The following is a 27,547-nucleotide window of genomic DNA, read 5'->3' as shown; positions in this document are numbered from 1 at the left end:
TGGGTGTGGGGGTGGGGATGCAGAAAGAATCACCTTCCCCACGTACAGGTCTGGCCTTGGCTTCAGGAAGCTGATCTCTAAGCCTTAGAATCTCTCTTACCATTTACTATTCGGAGACATGCCTGATAGGAGTATCTTTGTTTGCCAGGGGCCCTGGGCCAGGTAGATAACAATGGCTATATGATTTCAAGCATAGGCTTTGAGCCAGGGCAACCGTGCGATGGAGGGCGGGGCTCTGGGTCATGTGGTGTCAGCCCCACCCTGGAGGGGGCTGGAGACAGATCAGCCACGTGGGTGGTCAGTCATGCCCACGTGATGGAGCTCCAGTAAAACCCTGGACTTCCGGTTCTGCCGAATGAGGACATCTGGACACTCTGAGCCTGGAACCCTTCTGGACTCAGTCCTGTGCATCTCTTCCCTTGACAGATTTTCATCTGTGTCCTCTCCGTAGTAAACCGTTGCTGTGAGTATGACCATTTTCTGTGAGTTCTGTGAGTCTTTCCAGCAGACTGTTCGGGCATGAGGCCGTTTGAGGGACACTCCGAGGGCTTTCCAGGTGGCACTAGTGGTACAGAACCTACCTGCAAGTGCAGGAGAAGTAAGAGACATGGGTGTGATCCCGGGTCAGGAAGATCCCCTGGAGTAGGAAATGGCAGCCCACTCCAGGATTCTTGCCTGGAGAATTCCATGGACAGAGGAGCCTGGCGGGCTACAGTCCATGGGGGTCACAAGAGTCAGACACGACTGAACAATTAAACCACCACCACCGTGAACCTGCTGTTGGTGTCAGAGCAAGGGCGGTCTTGGATTGCTCCCTTCCAATGCTTCAGTGAGGGCAAACACTTTACCCTCACTCGGAGATTAATTTACACATGGGAGCAGACACTGACTTGGTAACAAGATCTCTGTGGTTGAGTTGTGTAAGACAGCAGGAAATGGGAGCTGTTATATGACTGGGTGGGATTTCAATACCCAGGGCCATTGCCTGATAGATTATTCGAGCAGACCAGAAGCCATTGTGCAAACAGTGCTCTGGGGGTTTTAATTCTCTCAGACACAAGGGGGCCCTCAAGGCTGGCTCTTGGAGAAGACAACCAGTGAGGAAGTTGGGTCTATGCTGAATTGGAGGATTAGTGAAAATAAAGACAAAAGCCAAGCTGCCTCCAGTGAAGACAGGTTCCCATACCGCTCTGTTCAGGGTTATACGACCTTAAATCATTCAGTTCACTTCCCATGTTGGAGACAAGCTCCCCCTCCCCCATCCTGCACAAGTGCAGTTTCCTGGCCTTGTCACAAGCTTTTTGGGGGGTCCAGACCTTTTAGTCTCAACAGCCTCCACCATCCCATCTTCACAAGCCGCCAGACTCTGGTAAAAGAGCCAGGAGGTCAGGCAGCAGATGGTTGTCCTCAAAGATGTCAGCATGCTGTGTTCAGGAAGGAATCAGACGTGTGAGGCAGGGAGACAGGGCAGAGGGGGCCCATGAGGCTCACGGGCTAGACCCCACAGCAGCTGAGCCAATGGGGTGAAAGGGCACCCCGGGGGTAAACGGGGCACTTGTGGGGGCTCCAGTGTCCTCTGGGACAAAAGGAGGAGCTGAACGGTGTGGGGTTCTGGTGTCTGTCAGAGGAGGAGGTGCAGCACCTAATGAGCCCAGGACCCAATATCAGCTGCTTAGAGGGCTTTGGCAGACTGGGTGCCCAAAGGAACCCGTGACACTCCTGCCTGGGTCCCTGAGGAGGGTGGGTATGGAAGGGCCTGTGGATGCAACAGCAGAAGGTGAATTCCAGCCTCTGCAGCAAATGGCTACCAGCCCAGGCTCTCGTACTTGCTGGTGTTCCCACTTTGTTGTATGTGCATTTTATTCCTTTACCCAAATTGTCTGCCCAGAAGATTCCGTGGCGGGATCCTTGTTCCATCAGCTTCAATGTTCCCACTAAGGGAATCTTCTGATCATGAACTCGGTGGCCCAACCCCGCACCCCATGTTTCTTTCTCATCATCCATCTCATCTCTCATGTTCTCATCATTTTATTTTCTTCAAAGCACTTGACACCCACCATCAATCTCTCTGTTTAATCAGTCTGTGTCTTTAAAGTGGGTTTCTTACAGAAAACCAAAAATAGGGTCTTGTTTTAAAATCCACTCATGAATGTTTACAACATTCATATGGAGCTCTGTATCACGGTCACAGGTGTAAAGCCTTATGTGGAGGCCACACAGGTGGAGCCCTGCACCAAGGTCATCTCCGAACTGACCAAGTCCCACAGTAACCATTGCCATGAGCCTCCCTGATCTAAACTGGCCAGCTCCCTTACCCCATATTAGGAAAATATACTCACCCAATTACCCACCCTATAGCACCCTAACTAATCACCTAATGCTACCCTTCCAGCAGGAATTTTCTTTGTCTTGAGACTATAAAAATTGGCTACTAATCCATGAAAGGAGTCCGCTCTTCCTTGAGCCAGCCCGCTGTTCTAACAGTATCTCCTGCTTTAATAAACTCTATACTCCTCTCATTCTGCCTCTAGAATCTGTGTCTAGAGATTCTTTTCCAACTTGTGCACAGACCACGACAATTCACATTTAAAGTGATTATTGATGTGGTTGCATTAATCTCTACTCTTTTCTTTTTTGTGTGACTCTTTTCTATTTGTTGCCTTGGTTCTTCACCCCCCACTGTTTTTGCTTTGTCTTCTACTTTTTTTCTGCCCTGTCTGTTTTAATTGAGCATGTTATATAATTCTATTTTTTCTCCTTTCTTAGCATGTCAGTTATAGTTTGTATTTTTCTAGTTTTAGTGGTTGTTCTGAAGTTTGTAATATTTATATACAACAACACTAAGGCCTCTTCCAACAACACTGTATCACTTCACAGGTGATGCAGGTACCTTATCAGTTCAGTTCAGTTGCTCAGTTGTGTCTGACTCTTTGCGACCCCATGGACTGCAGCACACCAGGCTTCCCTGTCCATCACCAACTCCTGAAGCTTACTCAAACTCATGTCCATCGAATCAGTGATGCCATCCAACCATCTCGTCCTCTGTCGTCCCCTTCTCCAGCCTTCAATCTTTCCTAGCATCAGGGTCTTTTCCAATGAGTCAGTTCTTCGCATCAGGTGGCCAAAGTATTGGAGTTTCAGCTTCAGCATCAATCCTTCCAATGAATATTCAGGACTGATTTCCTTTAGGATGGACTGGTTGGATCTCCTTGCAGTCCAAGGGACTCTCAACAGTCTTCTCCAACGCCACACTTCAAAAGCATCAATTCTTAGCGCTCAGCTTTCTTTATAGTCCAACTCTCACATCCTTACATAACTACTGGAAAAACCATAGCCTTAACGAGATGGACCTTTGTTGGCAAAGTAATGTCTCTGCTTTTTAATATGCTGTCTAGGTTGGTCATAACTTTTCTTCCAAGGAGTAAGCGTCTTTAAATTTCATGGCTACAGTCACCATCTGCAGTGATTTTGGAGCCCCCAAAAATAAAGTCTGTCACTGTTTCCACTGTTTCTCCATCTATTTGCCATGAAGTGATGGGACCGGATGCCATGATCTTAGTTTTCTGAATGTTGAGCTTTAAGCCAACTTTTTCACTGTCTTCTTTCACTTTCATCAAGAGTCTCTTTAGTTCTTCGCTTTCTGCCATAAAGGTGGTGTCATCTGTGAATCTGAGGTTATTGATATTTCTCCCAGCAATATTGATTCCAGCTTGTGCTTCATCCAGCCTGGCATTTCGCATGATGTATTGTGCACATAAGTTTAAATAAGCAGGATGACAATATACAGCCTTGACGTACTCCTTTTCCTATTTGGAACCAGTCTGTTGTTCCATGTCCACTTCTAACTGTTGCTTCTTGATCTGCATACAGACTTCTCAGGTACCTTATAACTGCTTATAATTCCTCCGTCCTACCCCTTATAACACTGTTGTCATAGATTTCTTTTATCCGTAAGCTATAATCATCTGATACATTGTTGGCATTATTATTTTGAACACCTCGCACTTATTTGCGTATATATTCATACAGCCTGTTTTCCCCAACTAGAATGTAAGCAGTACCACCAATGCAGGAATTGAGTCTGACATATGTAACACCGTAGACCCTGGGACTAAAACAGTACCAGGCACAGAGTGGTACTCAGTAAATATTTGTTGCATGAGCCAGTGGAATCTTTCTTTCAACTTACTTGAGTAACCTGATCTAACATCCAAACAATGGATGTAAAGTGAAGCCCTAGAGGTATGTACAAACTCGAATGCTCATTGGCCAATCCCTTGAAGGGGTAGAGCGTTCAATTAGAAAAGAAAGGGGTATAAATCCTCACGTAATCCCCCTGAAGCACCCCAGAGAGGAGATCCAGGAAGAGATAAGGTTAGTGGTGAAGTTCTTATCTGTTCTTTTTAGGCTTGGTTGGATAGTTTATTTTGTGACCAAATTTGTCACTTGTAGTCAGAAATTTTTGTGATTTTATGGTTAACTTAATGACCATTATTTACTTTTATTTTTGTTGAAGTATAGTTGATTTAAGATGCTGTTCCAGTCTCTGCTCTACAGTTATGACTATTTCTAAACTTGCTTATATCAAACAAAAGGAATGGGTATTTTTTTCTGCAGAGTAGATACACCTATGAAAATGAAATAGCATATGTACATCTAAACAAGGCCTTTGAAGACTATCATTTCGATGCATGAAATGTGCATTATGTCAGACATTCAAATGCCCTCAAAACTGTGTTACATATTAAGTGTAATTTCAAAAATAAGTATGTAAGAGTCAAGTGGTATTTCAGTTGATTGGTGGACATAACGCCCTTGGTGGAACTTAAGCGTTCGTTAATTTTTGAGCCATGACATTTTTTCCTCCTTGGCCAAATTGCATGGTTTTGAACACAGCTGGAAAGAACACAGAAATCACCCGCTCTGTGCTGGGTGCCTACAGGTAAACTCAATCTCCTGCATCCCTTGTATGCGTGGAAGATTCAGTTCAAATGATCTGACACTGGGGTCTTCCCCTGGGGTCTTGCTTCCTCAGGGGATGGCGCCAAGTTGAAAGCAGGAGTCCCTAAGTCAAACCCTGACACAGATTTTTCTAGAATTTGCCCCAGTTTTTAACAGCAGTGGGCCATGTTGTGGTTCACTTTGTTTATCCTCCAAGGAGCGTGGGATGAAAGTCTTCTCCCTCAGCTATATTTTTCATTTAAGTAAGTTTGTTAACCTTGCGAGGATAGGTCAACATGAATCAATCTGTTAGACTTTAATGCAAAGGAAATTTCATTTCTGTAACTGAAATATAGAAGATGCTTACTTAGCATGTGAACTTGGAACAAAATTACCTCCCTCATCATGCTATAAGTAATCCCCACTCCCACCTCACCCAGGAATAGGGTTCAGCTATTTGTGTCTTTAAAATGTCATGTAAACACTGCTGCTGCTGCTGCTGCTAAGTCACTTCAGTCGTGTCCTACTCTGTGAGATCCCATAGACGGCAGCCCACCAGGCTCCCCGTCCCTGGGATTCTCCAGGCAAGAACACTGGAGTGGGTTGCCATTTCCTTCTCCAATGCACGAAAGTGAAAAGTGAAAGGGAAGTCGCTCAGTCATGTCCAACTCTTAGTGACCCCATGGACTGCAGCCTACCAGGCTCCTCCATCCATGGGATTTTCCAGGCAAGAGTACTGGAGTGGGGTGCCATTGCCTTCTCTACATGTAAACACTAACGCAGCTCTTTTGGTGAGGGTGGAGTGGGGGTGGGGGCTCCATGTAGGAGACTTTCCCTCTGATAGCATGTCAAACCCAACTAACTAAGGTGTCAGATCCAGGAACTTCCCTGGGGGTCCAGTGTTCAAGACTCTGTACTCCCAGTACAGGGGGCACAGGTTCGATCCCTGGCTGGGAAACTAAGAGCCCATGCGCTGCTCTGCTTTGTCATGAAGGTAGACGGTTCTGATCCATTGGAGAAGCAGAATAAATGTCAAGGATATTTCTAGTGATAATAGATTCAAAATTCGCCTCTTGTATTCTGGCCCAAAACATCTGCTAAAACTGGCAACTTCTTTAGTTAATCTCTCAAAACTTTCATTATCTTAAAAACTCAATAAAAGCCTGCTTTTTGCCTAACTGAAATCAAGGAAAATGTGCATTGATATGCCTAAATTATCCAGAACAACTGTTAACATTGTCAGCAGAATTTCACACCCATCGCCCCCAAAAGACTGGCTGATTTCCCAACATGTATGTTCAGCAGATAGGAGCAAAGGGCGAATGAATATAGGGGAAAAGAAGTAAGATCAGAAAGACTGTTAAAGCTGAGAAAAGGAAGATGATTGAACTCTGAACCAACTCCTCATTTTACAGTTGAAGAAACTGACATCTGTTTTTCCAGATCTGCCCAAGAGCTTGGATCTACACACCTGGTACTTGGTTAATTTTGGAGATTGGAGGAGGCCTTGCATCCTAGGAATTCCTCTCTTTAAGGGGGTCAGTGTAAATGATTCAACATAGGAAATAGAATTCTGCCTGATTCTCTCTCCCCTTCCCTTTCTCTATTCTGGCCCCACACCCTCCTGCACATCACCATTTGCTCAACCTGCTTTTTAAACATCAGATTCTGTATTTTGTGCCTGTGCAGCAAATCCTGGGAGAACCTGGGGCCACACCCTGAGTCCCAGGTGTAGTGTAGTTGGGCTTTCACTCTAGATCTGGCTTCTCAAGCTTAATTTTAGTACAGGCACATCTCGTTTTATTGTGCTCTGCAGCTATTGCACTGTTTCTTTGTTTTACTTTTTTTTCACAAATAGTAGTTTTGTGAAACCCTGCTTCAAGCAAGTTTGTCAGCATCATTTTTCCAATTAGCATTTGTTCACTTTGTGTCTCTGTATCACATTTTGGTAAATATCATGATATTTCAAATTTTTTCATTATTATTAACTTGTTATGATGATAAGTGATTTTTGATGTTACTATTGCAAGAAGATTATGACTTGCTGAAAGTTCAGGTGATGGCAAGCATTTTTTAGCAATAAAGTATTTTCTAATTAAGCTATGTACATTTTTTTAGACATAACGGTATATAGCACAGTTAAAAAATACAGTATAGTACGAGCATAACTTTTATATGCACTGCTGCTGCTACTGCTGCTGCTAAGTCGCTTCAGTCGTGTCCGACTCTGTGCGTCCCCATAGAGGGCAGCCCACCAGGCTTCCCCGTCCCTGGGATTTTCCAGGCAAGAACACTGGAGTGGGTTGCCATTTCCTTCTCCAGTGCATGAAAGTGAAAAGTGAAAGGGATGTCGCTCAGCCGTGTCTGACTCTTAGCAACCCCATGGACTGCAGCCTACCAGGCTCCTCCGTCCATGGGATTTTCCAGGCAAGAGTACTGGAGTGGGGTGCCACTGCCTTCTCCACTAGATGGGGTCTAAAAGTTCTTCCAGATATAATTCCACAGACTCAAGTCGGCAAAAGCACCCTTAGCTTCAGGGACATCCTAAGGAAATCATAATGTCTTTACCTTGAAAATGAGGACTGGGGAGGTGGTAGTTTTTCAGAGAGGAAATGTCACTTGGGTCCTTCCTGCACTGGGAGCTGCCCTAGGAAACAAACCAAAAAAGCGTGACTCACTTTATTCCAGTATTCACTTTATTGCCGTGGTCTGGAACCAAATCCGCAATTTCTCCGGGCTCTGCCTGTGTTCAAATGAATCCCTTGGGGGGTCTTGTGAAAAATGCAGCCTTTGATTCAGTAGATCCAGCCCAGGAACTGAGATTCTGCATTTCTAACAAGTTCCTTGACAAAGCTGATGCTGCAGGTCCAGTGTTCAGGTCTCTATGCTTCCACAGCAGGGGGCATGGTTCAGTCCCTAGTCAGGGAACTACGATCCCGCATGCCACACAGCCAAAGAAACAAAGCAGAAAACAACAACAAATACACTTCTAAAGAACGCCTTCCACTTCCATTGATTTTTTTTTTCTCACATGTGACTGTTGCTACAATCTGGAGATATAGGTGTGTGTATGCGTGTGTGTGGGGGGGTGGGGCGCAGGTGCCATTTTTTGAGTCCTTACTATGTTCAGCAGTTTGCACACTTTCACATTTCTGCTGCTGCTGCTAAGTCGCGTCAGTCGTGTCCGACTCTGTGCGACCCCATAGACGGCAGCCCAGCAGGCTCCCCGTCCCTGGGATTCTCCAGGCAAGAACACTGGAGTGGGTTGCCATCACATTTCTACCACTAACCAAATGATTTAGGGACTATAAGGAAACTGTAGCTGAGAGAGGTTTAAAAAACTTACTCAAGTGAGAGAGGAGCTGAAATCTAGACATAGGTCTTTGCTTTTCCTGGTATCCAGGGCCCGACTCAGATACATGTTCTTCCACATTTTCTAAAATTGTTTTTTTAATTTTAGTTTTATCTGCTCAAATTTTTGCCCACTGGGTTTTTTTTTTTTTTTTTTGTCCACTGGTTTTAAGTGTTGTTTTTTATTTTTTATTATTGAGGTACAAGTGTTCTTTATACATTCTGGATGAGTTCCTTAAATCAGGTACGCTTTGTAAATAATTTCTCCCAATATTTGATTTGCCTTTTCTTTTTGTTAAAAAATACCTTTTGAAAAGCAAAGTTTTAAGTACTGGTAAGTGCAATTTTTTAAAATTTGTGGGTTTTGTTTTCTGTTTTTTATCACATAAGTCATTGCTTAATTTACGGTCACAAAAAAAAAAGAAAGAAAAAGAAATTTAGGGCATGCTTATTACTGAAAGACCACACACCGAATATCCAAAGGCTGTCATACCATCATGGCTGCTTTCTGCCCACCTTGCCTTGGGCACCTGGGGTTCTAAGTGAGGTGTGCATAATCCTGCTCACCTCAGGTAAAGCTGCACACAGGAGAAGTTCAACACCCCTGAGTGATGAGTCTCAATTCCCAATGTCAAAAGAGTCATGTGGGGAGGGCTTCCCTGGTGGCTCAGCAGTAAAGAATCCGCCTGCCAATGCAGGAGACATAGGTTCGATCCCTGATCCAGGAAGATCCCACGTGCCGCGGAGCAACTAAGCCCGTGTGCCACAACTACTGAGCCCACGTGCTGCAACTGCTGAAGCCCTCGTGCCCTAGAGTCTGTGCTCCTCAACAAGAGACGCCACCACAATGAGAAGCCTTCACACCATGACTCTAGAGTAGCCCCCACTCCCTGCAACTAGAGAAAAGCTCACATGGCAACAAAGACTCAGCACAGCCAAAATAAATGAATAAATAAAATTATTTTTGTAAAAGGAGTCAGGCAAGGAGTCTACTTTGGGAACAAGGTGTATTTAATTCAGGACACACCTGTTGGTCAAGGTCAACACAAAAAGCAGACTTGAAGAGATGCGAGTGAATTTATACTCAGCGTGACTCCTCAGGCTCTTGTTCTTCCAGCAAGCTGTGTTCTCAGAGCTGTTTGCATTTGGGATGAAATCCAGAAAGAATTCTTTTGTTCTTGGCTTCTTTGTTTCCCACAAGCAGGATGAATATTTCCATCACACCTGTTCTTTCAAGCTTTGACAATGTTCTTTTTTTTAAACAATGAGAATGGGGTTTACTTTCTGAAGCATAAACTTGGGCCTCTGTGTTACCAAGTTGTGGTTTGAAATTAATTTTTGTTGAAATTCATTACAGGTCAAGGATAAAGGACTAAAGAAGTTGATTTAGGCCATTAATCTATAATGCCTTGGGAGTAGGGAGAGGTGGGGGCTCAAGGAACCAAACATATTTATATATACCTAATCTGTAAGGCTCTGTCCCTGTAATACTATATTATGCTTTTCGTAAACACTTATTCTGACTTACCTCTTCATGGTCTGGATATTTCCATCACTAGATATAAGGTTTTCAATGGCAGAAACCACATCTTATTTATCTTTGTATGACTGGAGTGTGCAGCCTAGGACTATAGCCAAAGAAGGAGATCCATAAACATTTAATGTTGAAAGAATGAATGATCAAACACAGAAATCTTAACAAATGAAAAAACTGGTCTTTGTATGTGGCTCATTGAGGTAATAGCTGCCATATGTCTAGGATAATGCTGGGTTGGTTCTGCAGGAGATGGAAGAACTATGTCACGACTCCTGCCTACCAGGAGCTTAATATATTGTGGTATTGAATCCAGGGGAGCAGTTCATCCTGGGCTATGGTGTGAGATTGTAAGATGTACTGGGCCCCTTGTCTGTCTCTGCTATTCTAGAAGGAACAGTTCCTCCTGGGAGGGGTTGAGTGGGGACCAGAGTCCTGTTGAGACTCCATCATTCACCTGAGAGCCCAATTCAGAACGTTGTGGAGCGCGGGCTGAGAGGTGAGGAAGAGCGGCTAGTTGGCTAGAGGCAGCCATCAATGGGGCACATGAACACTTGCTGGGATTTTTATAAGAAGTGGTGGCTGGTTACTAACAACTAGAAAAAAAGTTTTCTTTCTTTTGGACTGGAAGGTAAGATTGCAGGCTATGGTCCTGTTTATCTGAAATGAGTTCTCCTTCATTGTAACCCTGGGCTTTGGGGGCTCCCTTGGGCACCAGGGAAGACTTGGAGGTAGTGGTGGGGAGGGGAGTTGATTCATCCTTTAACTTCCTACACATCTTGAGAATGTTTGTGGGTCAGGCCGAAGTAAGTGGGTGGGGGAGGGAAATTGTGAACACAAAGGGTCACATTAAATTCCCAAATACACTTCTTTACAGCAGCAAACCCTGCACGTGCTCCAATTACCCTCATAACCACAAATGAAGGCAAAAACCACACCAGTTTTTACATTTTAAATATCTTCTATTGCAATATCTGATCAAATTTCCAAAAGTTTTAGCTCTCTTTTACAAGTATCAGTTGCGTTTGTGACAAACATAAGTCATGTGTAAAACAAGCCAATCTTAGCATAAAAAACTCTAAGAAAATACCATATCCACCTGTAATTTGATTAAAGAAGCATGGAAGACTCTAGTTGATATGGGTGAGACATGATGGTATGTATTTTATCTATTAATTTTTTTCAATCCTTGGTCTTCACAACAACTCTCTGAGGCAGGGAGTACAACCACTACCCCCATCTTAAGGATTAGGAGACAGAGGCCTAGAGAGATGGAATAAGGTTGTACAATAGTGAGGACTCATGACTCTAAAGCACAGAGCCCCCAGCCTTTGAAGGATGGGAGTAGTCACACTCACTTATCATTTCTGTTTGAGCATCCAACCCCATGTCTAACACAGAGCAAGCTGTACCTGAACAGAATCAGATCCAAACTTGGGTCCACTTGCCTATGTTCAATAAAGCCATTCTACTGACACTGGGCTGTGGTAACGGAAAGAGTAGCACTTATTGCAGGGTACCAAGCAAGGTGTCCAGGACAGCTAGTGCTCAAAAAGCGCAAACTCTCCGATGGATTTCAGCAAAGCATTTTTAAAGGCCAGGTGAGGGTGGGGGCTGGTATCACGTTATCAGTCCTCAGGCTCTGGTAGGTCTGGGGCCTATGTGCTCGTGATCATCAAGTAATTAGTTTCTCCCATTTGGTGGTGGTTTTAGCATCTGTAAAACAACTCGGGAATGTCCATCAGATGCTGTTAGCTAGGTACTTCAGAAAGGAGTGACAACAGAAGACAGGAGAAAAGGGATCTGTTCCCAGAAGGCCCCACAAAGTCCTACAGTGAGTCACAAGCTTTCTCACTGTTCATTCTCTTGGACGGGCCCAAGGGGTTGTTAGCCACATCCAGGAGGTTGTACTCAACGGAGCCCAGGCCTCCCTCTCACTCAGTGACTCTCCCCTCATTCCATTCCTGACGCCAGACTGCTCTCGACTTGTCCGATGTTTGCAGCTTCTCACTGATTCCACCTCGAAAGCATGTATGTCTACATCCCTTCGAATATCAACTGCCATGCCAACAAGAAGCTTGTCCCATTCTTAATACGTTTAGAATGGCATTTTGCTTACAGTCCTTTTGTCTGAGAGTTCTGTATCATTGGCACCATTGGTAGCTCACTCTTGACAAGAACTAATACATAATCTGGAGCCTCCAAGTCATGACACTCAGTGGCCACATGAGGTGCCCATCCTGTGAGCAGTCCAGGGCTGTGAGGTTTCATCTCACTAAGAGAATAACCAGACAGAAGAAAGACTATTCAGCCTATACTTTGGCACCCACTGCTCAGAAACAGCTTTCTGGAAGCTACCAGAGATGCCTGTATTTAGATCCATGGTTTCTAAACCAAAAGGTAAATTTCAACTTTGGCTAACTAGGGGAGCAGAATAGAATCACTATAAAAATAGTCCCATTGGGTTTATTTCAAACAGAATCTGGACCAAACATTTCAGGGAGACAGAATGACGGGAAGCAACCTCAGAGCAGCCCCAGTTTGACTTACATCCTCATCCCTGTTTCTCAGGGCAGGTAGAGAGGGGTCAAATGTGGGAGCACTGTGCACCCAAGAGAGAGGAAGATGGAGCTTCCTAAGTGAGACACCAGCATTTGACTTCACCAGTATTGCCTGATTTTTATCTGAAAGCTGCAGAATGCCTGCAGACCTGGAGGGGGTGCTCTGAGCCAGGACCCATTTGTCAGTTGCCAGTTTCATTTGCCTCCTGACACATGATCAGGACCTGGAAGCTGGCCATCTGGATGTGAATGTCCCAGGCACAGGAACCAACTGTATGTATTTGGCTGCACCTTCTTCCTTTTGATTTCTAAGAGTATGAGGGGCTGCTTCTATCTGGTCCTTAATCATCCTATAAGGGATGCTCCAGGAGATCAGAGGATTCAGGAGTTATCTTGTTGGAGAGAGGTTAAGAAGAAGACATAGTCACTGTCTCCTCTTCTCATATTTTCTCCACATTCGGTTTATTGTACAATTTGTTTCAAGGTTTGTTAGTAGTGAGCTGCTGGACCTAAGCATAGTTTCTCTAATCAGAGAACCGTGGTACCTTTTTAATCATTGTGTCTTCCGGGACAATACAGTGGTGGGTTTTCAAGAAGCTCTTGAAATTGTCATGCAAGAGCTAACCAGGCAGTTTAAAAGGAATGAATCTTGACAACCAAACATAGCCAGTGCCCAGGAAGTGGCAAGATGGCAGGAAAGGAATCAAACTTCTCCAAGAGTTAAACTGTAAATCCAATGCAGAGGAGAAGTGGCTGGCTGTGGGGAAATGGCTTCAAAAACCTCAGGACTTGAGAACCCAAGTGACTCCGTTCGCATATGATTGTGGGTATTAACAGTTACGTTTCTCATCATAAACTGACTACTGTTATTCTGATTTTCTTACTTCCTTGCGAGTTTTGTTAGCATAAGCAGCCACTGAAAGTGGGATCCTGGCTAGCATGTAATGCAGGGCAGTTTGGGGCTTAACTGGTTTGTTTGTTCTTTTCCTATTTCTTAAATTGTGAGACAGAGCATACACACAGGAAAGTGCAAGAGTATTTCTATACAGTTTAAAGATTAATTATAAAGGCTAATTACTAATTCTGTTTCAGAAACAGAACGTTATTAGCATCCCAGAACCCCCATACCCCGATCCAATCAGCCCCCATTTCTCCTCACTAGAGGTAACCACCATCTTGTGTCTGTCATAATTATTTCCTTGCTTCTCTTCATACTTTTGCCTCCTATGTATGCATCCCTAAATAATAGTTTTGTTTCACCAATTTTGGAATTAAGGGGAGATACACCATATAGTCTGTGCTAGTTTGTTCTTTTAAACACATGTTCTTATTTTGCCCTTCAGAAAACCCAAGCCAGCAGTCATGGCGGCCAAACCCAAGCTCTGGTACTTCCACGGCCGAGGCAGGATGGAGTCTATCCGCTGGCTGCTGGCTGCAGCTGGTGTGGAGGTGGGTTCCCGATTGGGAAATGGAAGTGGGGCGGGTAATCTGGGTGAGACTGAAGTGGTCCTCTTCACCTTTCAAAAGTCAGGATGGTGCCTTTCAATCTGTATCCACTCTTTCCCTTTCCAACTGCCTTCTTGAGGTGAAGGTGGGCTCATAGTCCTCTGCTTAAACAGGGGTAGGAAGGGAGAAGCCTAGGGAGGTGTTCTGGAAGCTTCCTGAGCCTAGAAAGATCTTCAGTTCAGTTCAGTCACTCAGTCATGTCCGACTCTTTGCGACCCCATGAATCGCAGCATGCCAGGCCTCCCTGTCCATCACCAACTCCCAGAGTTCACTCAAACTCACGTCCATCAGGTTGGTGATGCTATCCAGCCATCTCATCCTCTGTCGTCCCCTTCTCCTCCTGCCCCCAATCCCTCCCAGCATCAGGGTCTTTTCCAATGAGTCAACTCTTTGCATGAGGTGGCCAAAGTACTGGAGTTTCAGCCTCAGGATCATTCCTTCCCATGAACACCAAGGACTGGTCTCCTTTAGAATGGACTGGTTGGATCCCCCTGCAGTCCAAGGGACTCTCAAGAGTCTTCTCCAACACCACAGTTCAAAAGCATCAATTCTTCAGCACTCAGCTTTCTTCACAGTCCAACTCTCACAATCCATACATGACCACTGGAAAAACCATAGCCTTGACTAGATGGACCTTTGTTGGCAAAGTAATGTCTCTGCTTTTGAATATGCTATCTAGGTTGGTCATAACTTTCCTTCCAAGGAGTAAGTGTCTTTTAACTTCATGGCTGCAATTACCATCTGCAGTGATTTTGGAGCCCCCAAAATAAAGTCTGTCACTGTTTCCACTGTTTCCCCATCTATTTGCCATGAAGTGATGGGACCAGATGCCATGATCTTCGTTTTCTGAATGTTGAGCTTTAAGCCAACTTTTTTACTCTCCTCTTTCACTTTCATCAAGAGGCTTTTGAGTTCCTCTTCACTTTCTGCCATAATCTTGGTGGATCACAAATTGAGGAGATAGAAGAGACTCACATTTGAATCATTCTCTCAGTTGAGACCAGCTCATTTCCCAGGGTCTTTCCAACTCTGGTCAGCACTTCAGTCCTGTTCTACCCATGGCTGTCCACTGGAACTTCAGGCCCAGCTGCAGCTTGCCCACCACCCCTTGACCCTTCTCCTAAAGGCTTACCCCACAGGGATCTTTCCCTAATTTCAGTATTTTTTCTTAACCCTCTCTCTGACTTTTTCATAGATTTTTTACAAGTGCTTTGGAATTGTTCTGTTTCATGCAGGTATAGACTCCCTTGTCCCTGATTGAATGCCACCTCCTCTAGAACATGGACTTAGGATCTTCTTTATTTTGCTTTATTTACTCCCCTTATCTTAAGCCCCATTTCAAGGTTTGGTGTACAAAAAATCACTCTGTCCCACAAAAGCTCTGGAAACTCCATCAGTAAATGATGATACTCCCACTTGAGTAATGATCTTTGGGTCCCTTTCACTGAGTATGTGAGCAAAAAGAAATGCCTAATTTGACCTGATATGGAGGGAAGAGGATGCAGAAGAGAGAGAAGAAAAAAAGAGAAGAAAGGGAAGAGGAGAAATCAGGGGGCAATTGGAGGAGAGGGCAAGAGTTTGGAGAGAAGGTAGAGCTAAGATGAGGACAAGGAAATATATGAATGGGGGCTTGGGGATATCCTTTAATTAGGAAGGGTGCCTGTCCCATGTTAGCCTAAGCTACTCTTACATGCATGGTCTGTCAGAGTTTTCAGCTACATGATAGTTGATAACTTTGTGGTCTTTTCTTTCTTTTTTTGTGGGGGGGTTCAAGGTGATTTTTTTATTTGAAAATGAATATGTATGTTTATGCAGGAGATGCAAACACACTTATCCACTTAAAGGAGGGACGGATCCTCTCAGTAACAAATTCTTGAACAGGTGCTAATTTTTTAAACTAATTTTTATAATATTTTCATTCTGGAAGATGTTGGGAATTTTATACTATAAGCATTTCTTTTCTTTCTCTCACCTTAGGTTTATAACAATGTATCCTGTTTATTTTTTTTTTTTAGTTTGAAGAAGAATTTCTTGAAACAAGAGAACAATATGAGAAGTTGCAGAAGGGTGAGCCTAGATTTATTCAATGTTATCTTACGGGAAAAATAAAATATGTTCCCAGAAATATTCATTTCAGCACAGAACTCTAGAATGACAACCATTAGAAAAGGCAAACAGCATGATTGCTAATACTAACTGTTCACTTTGCCCCCAGTGTAGAGCTAAATGTGTCATCTGCTCTGCCTCCTTAGCCTCATAAAAAGGTATCGAGTAGGTTATGACTCTGGCCTCAACTTAGCAACAGCCTGGGTTGATCCAGTGCCAACTGGTTCAATAATCCCCATCCCACCAGAGAAGGCTTCAAGGATTCTTCACAATGATCCAGTGGGCCAGAGGAGAGGGAAAAAAAGGGCAGGTGAATTAGATCTAAAATATTCCCTGGTTCTCGTGGTTCATATTCACTTTTTCTTAGTGGTTTTAGCAGATTAACAGAGATAATTTTACCAGGTCACAACTGTAGAATCAAAACTATAGAAAAGATCCAAATTTGATTACATTCAGAAGTTCTTAATCCCTACAATTCCCCGATTTTCTCCCACTAAGAGAGAAGACTGATATTTCTCCAGTCCTACTTCTCACAGCCATAATGTTATTTTTTTTATCTAAGGAAACCCAGGGTCCCCATCGTTGCTGATAAGCAGTCATGAAATTACCACAGATTATTTTTTAAGAAAGACTTTCAGCGAATCATCAGCAGACCTGCCATTTACAAACTGCATGGCTTTGGTCAAGACCTTTCATTTCTCTTCATCCTGTCTTCTTGCCATACAATAAGAGAATCTTTCTTGTCTTGACTGCAGAGTACCAGGAAATCTCATGGAGAGGGAAGACCTGCTTAACCCTTCCCCAGTTTTCATTCAGGACCTTTATTATCTAGAATCCCTCTGAAGCGTCTCTTCCCCTCTTCCTCTTCATTTCTGCCCCATTTTACTCTAAATAAGGACAGTCACATAGTAGTGGTTAAATACCTATGCATTGAATAAATAAATGGATGTTGTTGTATAAACTCCTCCATGATCAATCTGGCAGGAAATGCCAGGGATTTCCCTGGCACTCCTAGTATTCCCTAGAAATGCAGGAAATCCTAGGGAACCCTCCATCCCTCGCTGGGTCTGTGAGGCTGTTGAGGACAGCCTCCTGGGCATTGCTGCCATCTGTGAGCAGTCCCGAGAGAGCACTGGACTGGGAGTCAGGAGGCCCCCTTCTGCTGGCTTAGCTGTCCTCTCTGGGTCCGAGCAAGTCACTTTGCCGCACTGGCCTCCACAGTGCACTGTCCGTAATATGAACAAACTGAACTAAATGATCTCAAAGGTCCTCTCCTGTGTTCTTGATCTGAGATTTTCTTCAATTCTTCCGAAGAGGATCATCAGCTCCTAGAAGCAGGGATCATTTCTAACGGCTGTTTGCATCATTCATAAACAGCAACACAGAGCTCAGCTTTAGATGTTTATTCAATTTTGGACAAATGTAGAACTGTCTCAGGAAATGGAGGTTTAGTAGTCTCTCCGCTAAAAATAGTATTGATATTTCTGAAGTACGAGCTTGCCCAAAGAAACTCAGTAAAATGGGCAGAACAGATACTGTTACAGATCAGAAAACAGGCTCGGAGAAGTTAAAGATGTGTCTAAAGTCCTCCATCACCCCCAAAAGACAGGGACACTGGCTCCCTGGAAAGCTGCCAGTGGTGCCTGTGCTAGCTCTCTGCCACCACGTTCCCACGTCTCATTAGGTCAATTATTGGAAGCTGGGGAGATTAACTGTGGCCTTTGCCAGTGCACTAGTGAAATCTGACTCCTATTCTGGGTAAAATTCCTTATTCTCATTCATGTACAGGTGTTTATGAAAATTTAAAGGCTATTCATTCCTTCAAGACCCCATGAAAAAGTACATCTTTAAATAAATTATTTATACAGGCAGTTCACTCAGAAAGAAGAAAAATTTGATTTTACTGAACCTTGATTGTTGACAGTTTTCAGTGTTATACTTATGTTATGATGTTTCATCTTTTCAAAATCCTGCTCGATGGATATTACAGCTATTTTAGAGAAAAGGAAACTGGAGCTCAGATAGGTCATTTATTTAAAGTCACAGGGCTCGAAGGGCCAAAGCTAACATGTGGGCCTGGGACCTGGGTTCTTGCTGTCACATCCATCCCATTGCCATGCAGACCTAGAGTGATACCTGTTGTACTTTTTAAAGAATTCAGACTCCATCCCTGAATCAGAGTATCTGGAGGGTGGGGTGAGTATTTTTAACAACCACCTCTTCCAGGTGATTCTGATACACCTGAAACTTTGAAAACCAAAAACACTGATACTATAATACAGTCAGAGCAAATGTAGAAAGCCTTAAATAACCATGATTAACCAACATGCAAAAACCCATGTACCTATCAAGCAAATCTCACATTTTCCATTAAACAAATGGTAGGCATTTCCTCAACAACCGGGGTCTTAAACTCACCCCTTTGGATGAAAACTAAGAATTACTCAACAAAATTAGAAGTGGATCCTCCTGTAGGCTGACCACAACCATAGAGGGAGAGTCTCTTAACCTAATCTCTTCGCTCAAACCACAGACGGACGCCTGCTTTTTGGCCAGGTGCCTCTGGTTGAAATTGATGGAATGGAGCTGACACAGACAAGAGCCATCCTCAGCTATCTTGCTGCCAAGTACAACTTGCATGGGAAGGACCTGAAGGAGACAGTCAGGTACCAGAGTGCCCGTGCCAATACTTGGTTCTTCTCCAAGCTCTGTCTTCCTATACGGAGACCCAGATCAGATGCAGCCTTTCAGCCTGGAGGGAGGGGAGGAGACAAGGAGACAAGGGAAGATGCTTGTGCTACCCCAGTATATCTTGGGCATGCTCTGAACACCTGCTCCTGGACGCCCCTTCTACTCTTCACAGTGGTCTGCATTTGACATTCTCATATTCTCTCCCCACTCCTAACAAAGTGTGTTTTCATAAAATGATCTCATAAACTACTCTGCACAACGGTGGCAATGACTGACTCAGCAAACAAATATTGAGCATTGTATCAACGGCCTATTACTGCAAATAATGCTGTATAACATGTCACCCTGAAGCCCAGGGACTTAAGTCAGCAAGGACTTGTTATTGCTCACTGGTCTATGGGGGAAGCCTTGGTGGCTCAGTAAAGAATCTGCTTGGCAATGCAGGAGACTTGGGTTTGATCCTTGGGCCAGGAAGATCCCCTGGAGAAGGAAATGACAACCCACTCCAGAATTCTTGCCTAGGAAATCCCACAGACAGAGAAGTGTGGCAGGCTACAGTCAATGGGATCGCAAAAGAGTTGGATACGACCGAGTGACTAAACAATGCCACCAGTCAACGGGTCATCTGGGTGTCAGCATTTTCAGGCCAGGCTTGATGTATCTTGGCTGGACTCACTCCTAGGTCTGTGGTCACCTGGTAGTCAGCAAGGAGAATCTAGTTGGGGTGCTGGCTGACCATCAATTGGTGAGCAAGTGGCCACCTGTCTCTTGTCCTCTTTTCCTGAGCTTGTTCTGATTGCAGCCAGGTAGGGTTCTCAGAAAGCACACAGGCTGTTAGCTTCTGGGCTCAGAACTGGGACATCATTCTAGTGGTCAAATTGAGTCATGAGGTCAGCCCAAGCAGCAGACGCCATCTACTAATGGAAGAGCTGCCAAGCTTTACCACAAATACTGAAGAGTGAAGATTTGTGGCCTTTTTTTTGCGTTTCTACACCACAGGGATCCAGTCTGTGCTATGCACTGTGCTAGGCCTGGCTGAGCATGGCTGGGTTCTTTCTCCCAGGAATAGTGCAGTTTTACAGGAAATGAGCAAACTTAAAATGAAGACTTGCAACAGTAAAAATTTTCCTGGATTTGTGGTCGGGGACCTGTTCAGGGGACCTATCACAAATTATACTCAATATTTTGTAATAACCTATAAGGAAAAAATAAATATATCTTATGTACTTATAACTGAATCACTTTTCTGTACACTTGATACTAGCACAATACTGTAAGTCAATTCTACTTCAATAATTAAAAAAATAAATAAGTCATCTGTTCCAATATCTCAGTTCAGTTCAGTTCAGTTGCTCAGTCGTGTCTGACTCTTTGCGACCGCATTGAACCATAGCATGCCAGGCCTCCCTGTCCATCACCAGCTCCCGGAGTCCACCCAAACCCATGTCCGTTGAGTTGATGATGCCATCCAACCATCTCATCCTCTGTCGTCCCCTTCTCTTCCTGCCCTCAATCTTTCCCAGTATCAGGGTCTTTTCCAATGAGGCAGGTCTTCACATCAGGTGGCCAAAGTATTAGAGGTTCAGCCTCAACATCAGTCCTTCCAATGAACACCCAGGACTGATCGCCTTTAGGATGGACTGGTTGGATCTCCTTGCAGTCCAAGGGACTCTCAAGAGTCTTCTCCAACACCAAAGTTCAAAAGCATCAATTCTTTGGCACTCAGCTGTCTTTATAGTCCAACTCTCACATCTATACATGACCACTGGAAAAACCATAGCCTTGACTAGACGGACCTTTGTTGGCAAAGTAATGTCTCTGCTTTTTAATATGCTGTCTAGGTTGGTCATAACTTTCCTTCCAAGGAGTAAGCGTCTTTTAATTTCATGGCTGCAATCACCATCTTCAGTGATTTTGGAGCCCAGAAAAGTAAAGTCAACCACTGTTTCCACTGTTTCCCCATCTATCTGCCATGAAATGATGGGACCGGATGCCATGATCTTCGTTTTCTGAATGTTGAGCTTTAAGCCAACTTTTTCACTCTTCTCTTTCACTTTCATCAACAGGCTCTTTAGTTCTTCACTTTCTGCCGTAAGGGTGGTGTCATCTGCATATCTGAGGTTATTGATATTTCTGCCGGCAATCTTGATTCCAGCTTGTGCTTCCTCCAGCCCAGTGTTTCTCATGATGTACTCTGCATATAAGTTAAATAAGCAGGATGACAATATACAGCCTTGACGTACTCCTTTTCCTATTTGGAAACAGTCTGTTGTTCCATGCCCAGTTCTAACTGTTGTTTCCTGACCTGCATACAGGTTTCTCAAGAGGCAGGTCAAGTGGTCTGATGTGCCCATCTCTTTCAGAATTTTCCAGTTTATTGTGATCCACACAGTCAAAGGCTTTGGCATAGTCAATAAAGCAAAAATAGATGTTTTTCTGGAACTCTCTTGCTTTTTCGATGATCCATCGGATGTTGACAATTTGATCTCTGGTTCCTCTGCCTTTTCTAAAACCAGCTTGAACTTCTGGAAGTTCATGGTTCACGTATTGCTGAAGCCTGGCTTGGAGAATTTTAAGTATTACTTTACTAGCATGTGAGATGAGCGTAATTGTGCGGTAGTTTGAGCATTCTTTGGCATTGCCTTTCTTTAGGATTGGAATGAAAACTGACCTTTTCCAGTCCTGTGGCCACTGCTGAGTTTTCCATATTTGCTAGTCACACCAAAAAAAGTAGTGGATCAGGAAACCCCTCACACAAAGGTTTCTCTTGGATTGAGAGTTCCACTGTTTTGTCAGGATCGACATGTACGCCGACGGCACCCTGGACCTCATGCTGATGGTGGCGCTGGCTGCGTTCAAACCCCCGGAGGAAAAAGAGGAGAGCCTGGCTTTAGCCGTGAAGAAAGCTAAAACCCGGTACTTCCCCGTCTTTGAAAAGGTAGGCTGCAGGGATCCAGTTTGGCCGAGGCAGTGAGACCCAGCGTGAGGGTCTGTGACAGCTGGGAGTCAGATCCTCCAGGGGAGCAGGGCAGGGCTGACATCTACGAGGGTGACTCTCCCAAGTCCCCGCCCCCCGGGTCCTCCCCCTGAGCCCAGGCGGCAGTGGGGGTAGGGGCGGGTGAGAATTGGGGGAGGGGCGTACACAGCCCAGCAAGTCCGCTGGTCTACCTCCCAGGCTGCAGGGATCGGGGACAGTGACGTTCCCTATTGCTGATAAGAGTAAAGACTGACATCTTAAAAGGCAGAAGCTGTGTTAGAGCTGTACTGCATTTGGACCAAAACTTTAATAAGGATTCCCAAATAAATGACGTAAAATTATGGAACCTCTAACCAAACAAAATTGGAATAAACCAAGGTCAGTGAAGGACTGATGCTGAAGCTGAAGCTTCAATACTTTGGCCACCTGATGCAAAGAGCAGACTCATTGGAAAAGACCCTGATGCTGGGAAACATTGAGGGCAGGAGGAGTAGGGGATGACAGAGGATGGGATGGTTGGATGGCATCATCGATTCAATGGATATGAGTTTGAGCAAACTCCAAGAGGTGGTGAAGGACAGGGAAGCCTGGCATGCTGCAGTCTATGGGGTCACAAAGAGTTGGACATGACTGAGTGACTGAATAACAACAAATTTACCTTTGTTCCTTATTCATGGAATAAAGTCGTGTTTTTTACATCTGCTACTCAAAGCAGCACCTGAGGAATTTTTATATTCATTTTTCACTGGATGGTGAAAAGGCTCATGTTTGAGCTTCTGGTATCCCACTGGTACCTTATCTGTGGTGTAGTAGCCAGATTCTAGTTAATTATGACCTTTATGTCTTCTATGCTGGTGGGTACAGCCAGCTCTAGGCTCACAACAGGAGCTCCACTCCAGCACTTCACCACCCAAATTGTCTTGATCATCACTGTCAAATTTCCAAGAAGATTGTGTGGATTACGACAATGTATAAGGGTGTTAGTCGTTCAGTCGTGTGATTCTCACAGATGTGGGTTCGATCCAGCAATCTTCCTGGGTCAGAAAGCTTCCCTGGAGAGGGGAATGGCTACCCACACCAGTATTCTTGCCTGCGGAATTCCATGGACAGAGGAGCCTGGTAGGCTACAGTCCACGGGGTCCAAAGAGTCAGACACGACTTGAGTGACTAACACACACACATAAAGGTGTTAGTTTCATTCTCTCCTTGCAAGCATTCTTGGAGATTATCAAGAAAAAGATTCTTAAGTAAATTTGATCTATACAAAAAACCCCATGCTTTTGTTAAGTGTTTAGCCAGGCAAAATAGTCTTTAGTTTTATTTGATATTCTTTATTTTTCTTTCTGTAGATTTTGAAAGACCACGGAGAGGATTTTCTCGTTGGCAACAAATTTAGCTGGGCAGACATACAGCTCCTGGAAGCTATTTTAACAATGGAAGAACTTGATGCTTCTGTTCTTTCCGATTTCCCTCTGCTAAAGGTAGAGTTTTAGCATCCACCCAGAGTCCAGGGAAACACGAACAGACACAAAGACTGAAACAAAATATGCCCCCTGGCCAATCTCAAAAGAAAGGTTAAAAGACTGTTTTAAAAATCATTACTTCACTCATTTTGGTAATTGTCTCCTGCTCACAGAATAGGATGATTAGGAAGTAAAACCTTATGGAGGGAGAAGGAAGATTTTAATTTCTACCATGAACATTTAATGCTTTCCGTTTTTTGTGGTGCTTTGAATGTTCTTCCTGGCTGATGGGTCTGCTTGTGTTGTTTTCCTCTCCAGCTCCTACCAGACCACTTTGTCCCCTTTCCTCCCCCTGATGCTATCTGTCCAGTCAGTTCAGTCACTCAGTTGTGTCCGACTCTTTGCGACCCCATGGACTGCAGCACGCCAGGCTTCCCTGTCCATCACCAACTCCCAGAGCTTACTCAAACTCATGTCCATTGAGTTGGTGATGGCATCCAACCATCTCATCCTCTGTCATCCCCTTCTCCTCCTGCCTTCAAACTTTCCCAGCATCAGGGCCTTTTCCAGTGAGTCAGTTCTTCACATCAGGTGGCCAAAGTATTGGAGTTTCAGCTCCAGCATCAGTCCTTCCAATGAATATTCAGGACTGATTTCCTTTAGGATGGACTGGTTGGCTCTTCCTTGCAGTCCAAGGGACTCTCAAGAGTCTTCTCTGACACCACAGTTCAAAAGCATCAATTCTTTAGCGCTCAGCCTCTTTATAGTCCAACTCTCACATCCATACATGACCACTGGAAAAACCATAGCTTTGACTAGATGGACCTTTGTTGGCAAAGTATGTCTCTGCTTTTTAATATGCTGTCTAGATTGGTCATAACTTTTCTTCCAAGGAGCAAGCATCTTTTAATTTCATGGCTACAGTCATCATCTGCAGTGATTTTGGAGCCCCCCAAAATAATGTCTGTTACTGTTTCTATTGTTTCCCCATCTATTTGACATGAAGTGATGGGACCAGATGCCATGATCTTCATTTTATGAATGTTGAGTTTTAAGCCAACTTTTTCACTCTCTTTCACTTTCATCAAGAGGCTTTTTAGTTCTTCCTTGATTGTGTCATCTGCATATCTGGAATATATGCAGGTGACTGATATTTCTCACAGCAATCTTGATTTTAGCTTGTGCTTCATCCAGTCCAGCATTTCTCATGATGTATTCTGCATAGAAGTTAAATAAACAGGGTGATAATATACAGTCTTGATGTGCTTCTTTCCTGATTTGGAACCAGTCTGTTGTTCCATGTCCAGTTTCTTCTTGACCTGCATACAGATTTCTCAGGAGGCAGGTCAGGTGGTCTGGTATTCCCATCTCTTGAAGAATTTTCCACAGTTGTGATCCACACAGTCAAAGGCTTTGTCATAGTCAATAAAGCAGAAGTAGATGTTTTTCTGGAACTTTCTTGCTTTTTTAATGATCCAATGGATGTTGGCAATTTGATCTCTGGTTCCTCTGCCTTTTCTAAATCCAGCTTGAACACCTGATGCTATGCAGGCCCTCAATTGCTCAGAGCCTCTGCTGAGAGGGTACCGCCTCTGATCAGTCAGGACAACTGAGCGACTAACACACACACAAGGGTGTGTGTGTGTGTCTGTGTGCCTATGTGCCTGCCTCTCTCCTACCACACTGCTAGTCCTCAGACCTCTCTCTGAATCCTGACACTGCCAGACCTTACCTAGCTTCTGTTTCAGTTCCTTACAAAGATTTTCTCTAATAGGTGACCATAGGTTTTGTACTTCAAGAATAGCATTTTTTATTTTTTGGCTTTGCCACACAACATGTGGGATCTCAGTTCCCCGACCAAGGATCGAACCTGTGCATTTGCAATGCAAGTGCAAGGTCTTAACCACCAGACCCCCAGGGAAGTTCCAGAGCAACATTTTTTAATAACAAAAAAAAAGTACATACGCATTTATATAAACCTCCCCCCCCCAAAAAAAAGACCTATAATCCTACCAACCAAATGGTTCTGCATTAGACTTCCCAACGTCTTATTTTACATTTTCCCCCCAAATGGTGTCATGCTAAATATTGTTCTGTGGCCTGCTTGTAACATTTTTTAATTTATCATAAATATATTTACAGTCAATGCATATTCTTCTGCAATCTAATTTTATTTTCTTTTATTAGGCAGTAGAGTCACATCTTTTTGAAAAATCAGAACTTATAAAATGAAATTTCATTCTCACCACTGCCCTCCTACATTCTCACCTCTATAATCTCTTTTATTGGCTCCTGTGTGCCCATCCAGTGTTTATGCAGATACAAGGAAATATGAATTATATATTTGTCTCCCCTCCTGCCACTTTCTCACACAAAATGGAAAATTGTGTATATTATGTTCTACCCTGGGCTATTTTTTTTAAACTAAACAATGCAATGCAGTTCAATCCCTGTCAATACAGGGATCTTCCTCTTTTCTTTTATATCTAAAACATCATTTTAAATTACTGACCTATTTCTTTTAGGGATATAACATAATTTATATACAGTTTTATTTTCCGAGAAATATAAATTATTTCCAATTTTTCATTGTGGTAACATTCTTATAGTTATCTCACACTCTTACTTATTCTCATATAATTAATTTTTAGAAAGGAACTGATACTTCAAAAAATATGAATTTCTAGAGTTATTGATATGCACTACCTAATGGTGTTAATGATTTTTCACTAAGAAAATTTTACTTATGCCAAACAGGCCTGCAATTGTATTACTTTCTCAGGAATACCCAGCAAACATGTTTCAAGGGATTGACTTGGATTCAACATTCTAGGCGTCACCAATTGAGGATCTAAGCTTTCCACCTCTTGTAACAAAGTTTTGGGCTCCCTTAAAGATTGTGACTGCTCTTAAGAGCCTGATTTTACTATTTCTCATTTCAGGAATTTAAGACAAGAATCAGCAACATTCCTACCATTAAGAAGTTCCTGCAGCCTGGGAGTCAGAGGAAGCCGCCCCCGGATAGCCACTATGTTGAGGTTGTCAGGAACACCTTGCAGTTCTAAAGGCAGCAGTCTTACGATGGCAGACTAATGAACCAGTTGCAGCACTGGCTCCTGTCGTGAAGCAAAGCAAATGGTGTAGATTCTAGGAGCAATCTAAGTGTAGATTCTAAGTAATCCAAGTGTAGATTCTAGGAGTAACGTGTCCAAAAAGAACAAAACCATATTGCCATCAGCAGCAAATGCCAAGTAAATGCAATAAAAAAAAATAAAAAAGCCATTCTGATGTGTGATTAAATTTTTAAGCTTGTCAATTGTGGATGATGGTTACAACTTTTATTAAATTACTACTCTGAGTAAATAAAGAGGAAGTTGATACCAAAAAAAAAAAACACAAAAAAACAAGAGCTTCTCTGATGGCTCAGATGGTTAACAATCTGCCTTCTCAGTCAGACACAACTGAGTGATTAACACGGTCAACACACCCTGATATAAAATTCTTCAGGCAGAGGCTTACAGAGGGCACTGTTCTTGCTTTCTGCATCTACACCGGGACCATTAAGGGAAGTGGAAGTGAAAGTCACTCAGTCATGTCCGACTCTTTGTGACCTCATGGAATTCTCCAGGCCAGAACACTGGAGTGGGTAGCCTTTCCCTTCTCCAGGGAATCTTCCCAACCCAAGTATTAAACCTAGGTCTCCCACATGGCAGGCAGATTCTTTACAAGTTGAACCACAAGGGAAGCCAGTGAGTGGTGATTTGAGAGGGCAGGATCTCTCCAACACCCACAATGATTCTGAGTATTGGGGACAGAAAAAAGTGGCAAATGACAAATCAGGAGTAAGATGATGTTGACACTAGTTAATCCTAAGAGGAAGCATGGGGGACAGAGAGGGTCCAGAAAACATTTTACAGCCATGGAAAAATCGTGGACAATTAGACAACCTTATTCTACTTAACGGAGACACCTGAGGCTAGGTTTTTCCTTGGTTGAACAATTCCAACTACAGTGACACTGAGATTAGATGCAGTGTTAGTTAAACTAGTTACTCAGTTGTGTCTGACTCTTTGTGACCCCATGGACTGTATGTAGTCCACGAGGCACCTCTGTCCATGGATTCTCCAGAGAATACTGGAGTGGGTTTCCATTCCTTTCTCCAGGGGATCTTCCTGATCCAGGGATTGAACCTGGGTCTCCCTCACTGGCAAGCAGATTTTTTTACCATCTGAGCCACACAGAAGCATAACCGATGAATAATTACACAAATTGACCAAAGTTTCCCTAGCCTTGATATACTTTCTTTAAAGGTGATTATTAAGTTCCCAAGTTGTGAAATTTGAAAATCAACCCCAGTTCAGGGCTCTGTTGAGGGAGGGATGAAGAGCTATTTAGGGTGATGTTCCAAGCCTTCCCC

General features: G+C 43.7%; 1 protein-coding gene across 2 annotated transcripts; it reads left to right on the top strand.

The window, feature by feature from the left end:
- Window positions 1–68: 68 nt before the first annotated feature.
- On the top strand, window positions 69–26,195 carry LOC133236424 (glutathione S-transferase A4-like). Of its 2 annotated transcripts, none has more exons than XM_061398446.1 (7): window positions 69–463; window positions 13,731–13,836; window positions 15,909–15,960; window positions 18,533–18,665; window positions 21,487–21,628; window positions 23,017–23,148; window positions 26,073–26,195. In XM_061398446.1, exons 2-7 carry the CDS (start codon window positions 13,750–13,752, stop codon window positions 26,193–26,195), a joined length of 669 nt encoding a protein of 222 aa, XP_061254430.1. In that variant the 5' UTR covers window positions 69–463; window positions 13,731–13,749. The 2 variants fall into 2 exon arrangements, with proteins under 2 accessions (XP_061254430.1, XP_061254431.1); XM_061398447.1 differs by lacking the exon at window positions 69–463 and adding an exon at window positions 12,557–12,660.
- The last annotated feature ends 1,352 nt before the right edge of the window (window positions 26,196–27,547 follow it).

This window comes from Bos javanicus, chromosome 23 (assembly GCF_032452875.1).
Source record: "Bos javanicus breed banteng chromosome 23, ARS-OSU_banteng_1.0, whole genome shotgun sequence".
NCBI lineage: Eukaryota > Metazoa > Chordata > Mammalia > Artiodactyla > Bovidae > Bos > Bos javanicus.
The sequence above is the reverse complement of the archived record's forward strand: the minus strand, read 5'-3'. Positions and strand labels throughout refer to the sequence as shown.

Coding starts and splice junctions, on each gene's coding strand:
- LOC133236424 (XM_061398446.1), top strand. CDS start 13,750: ATGGCGGCCAAACCCAAGCTCTGGTACTTCCACGGCCGAGGCAGGATG. Junction 13,837..15,908: donor TGGCTGCAGCTGGTGTGGAG/GTGGGTTCCCGA, acceptor TTTTTTTTTTAG/TTTGAAGAAGAATTTCTTGA. Junction 18,666..21,486: donor GACCTGAAGGAGACAGTCAG/GTACCAGAGTGC, acceptor CTGTTTTGTCAG/GATCGACATGTACGCCGACG.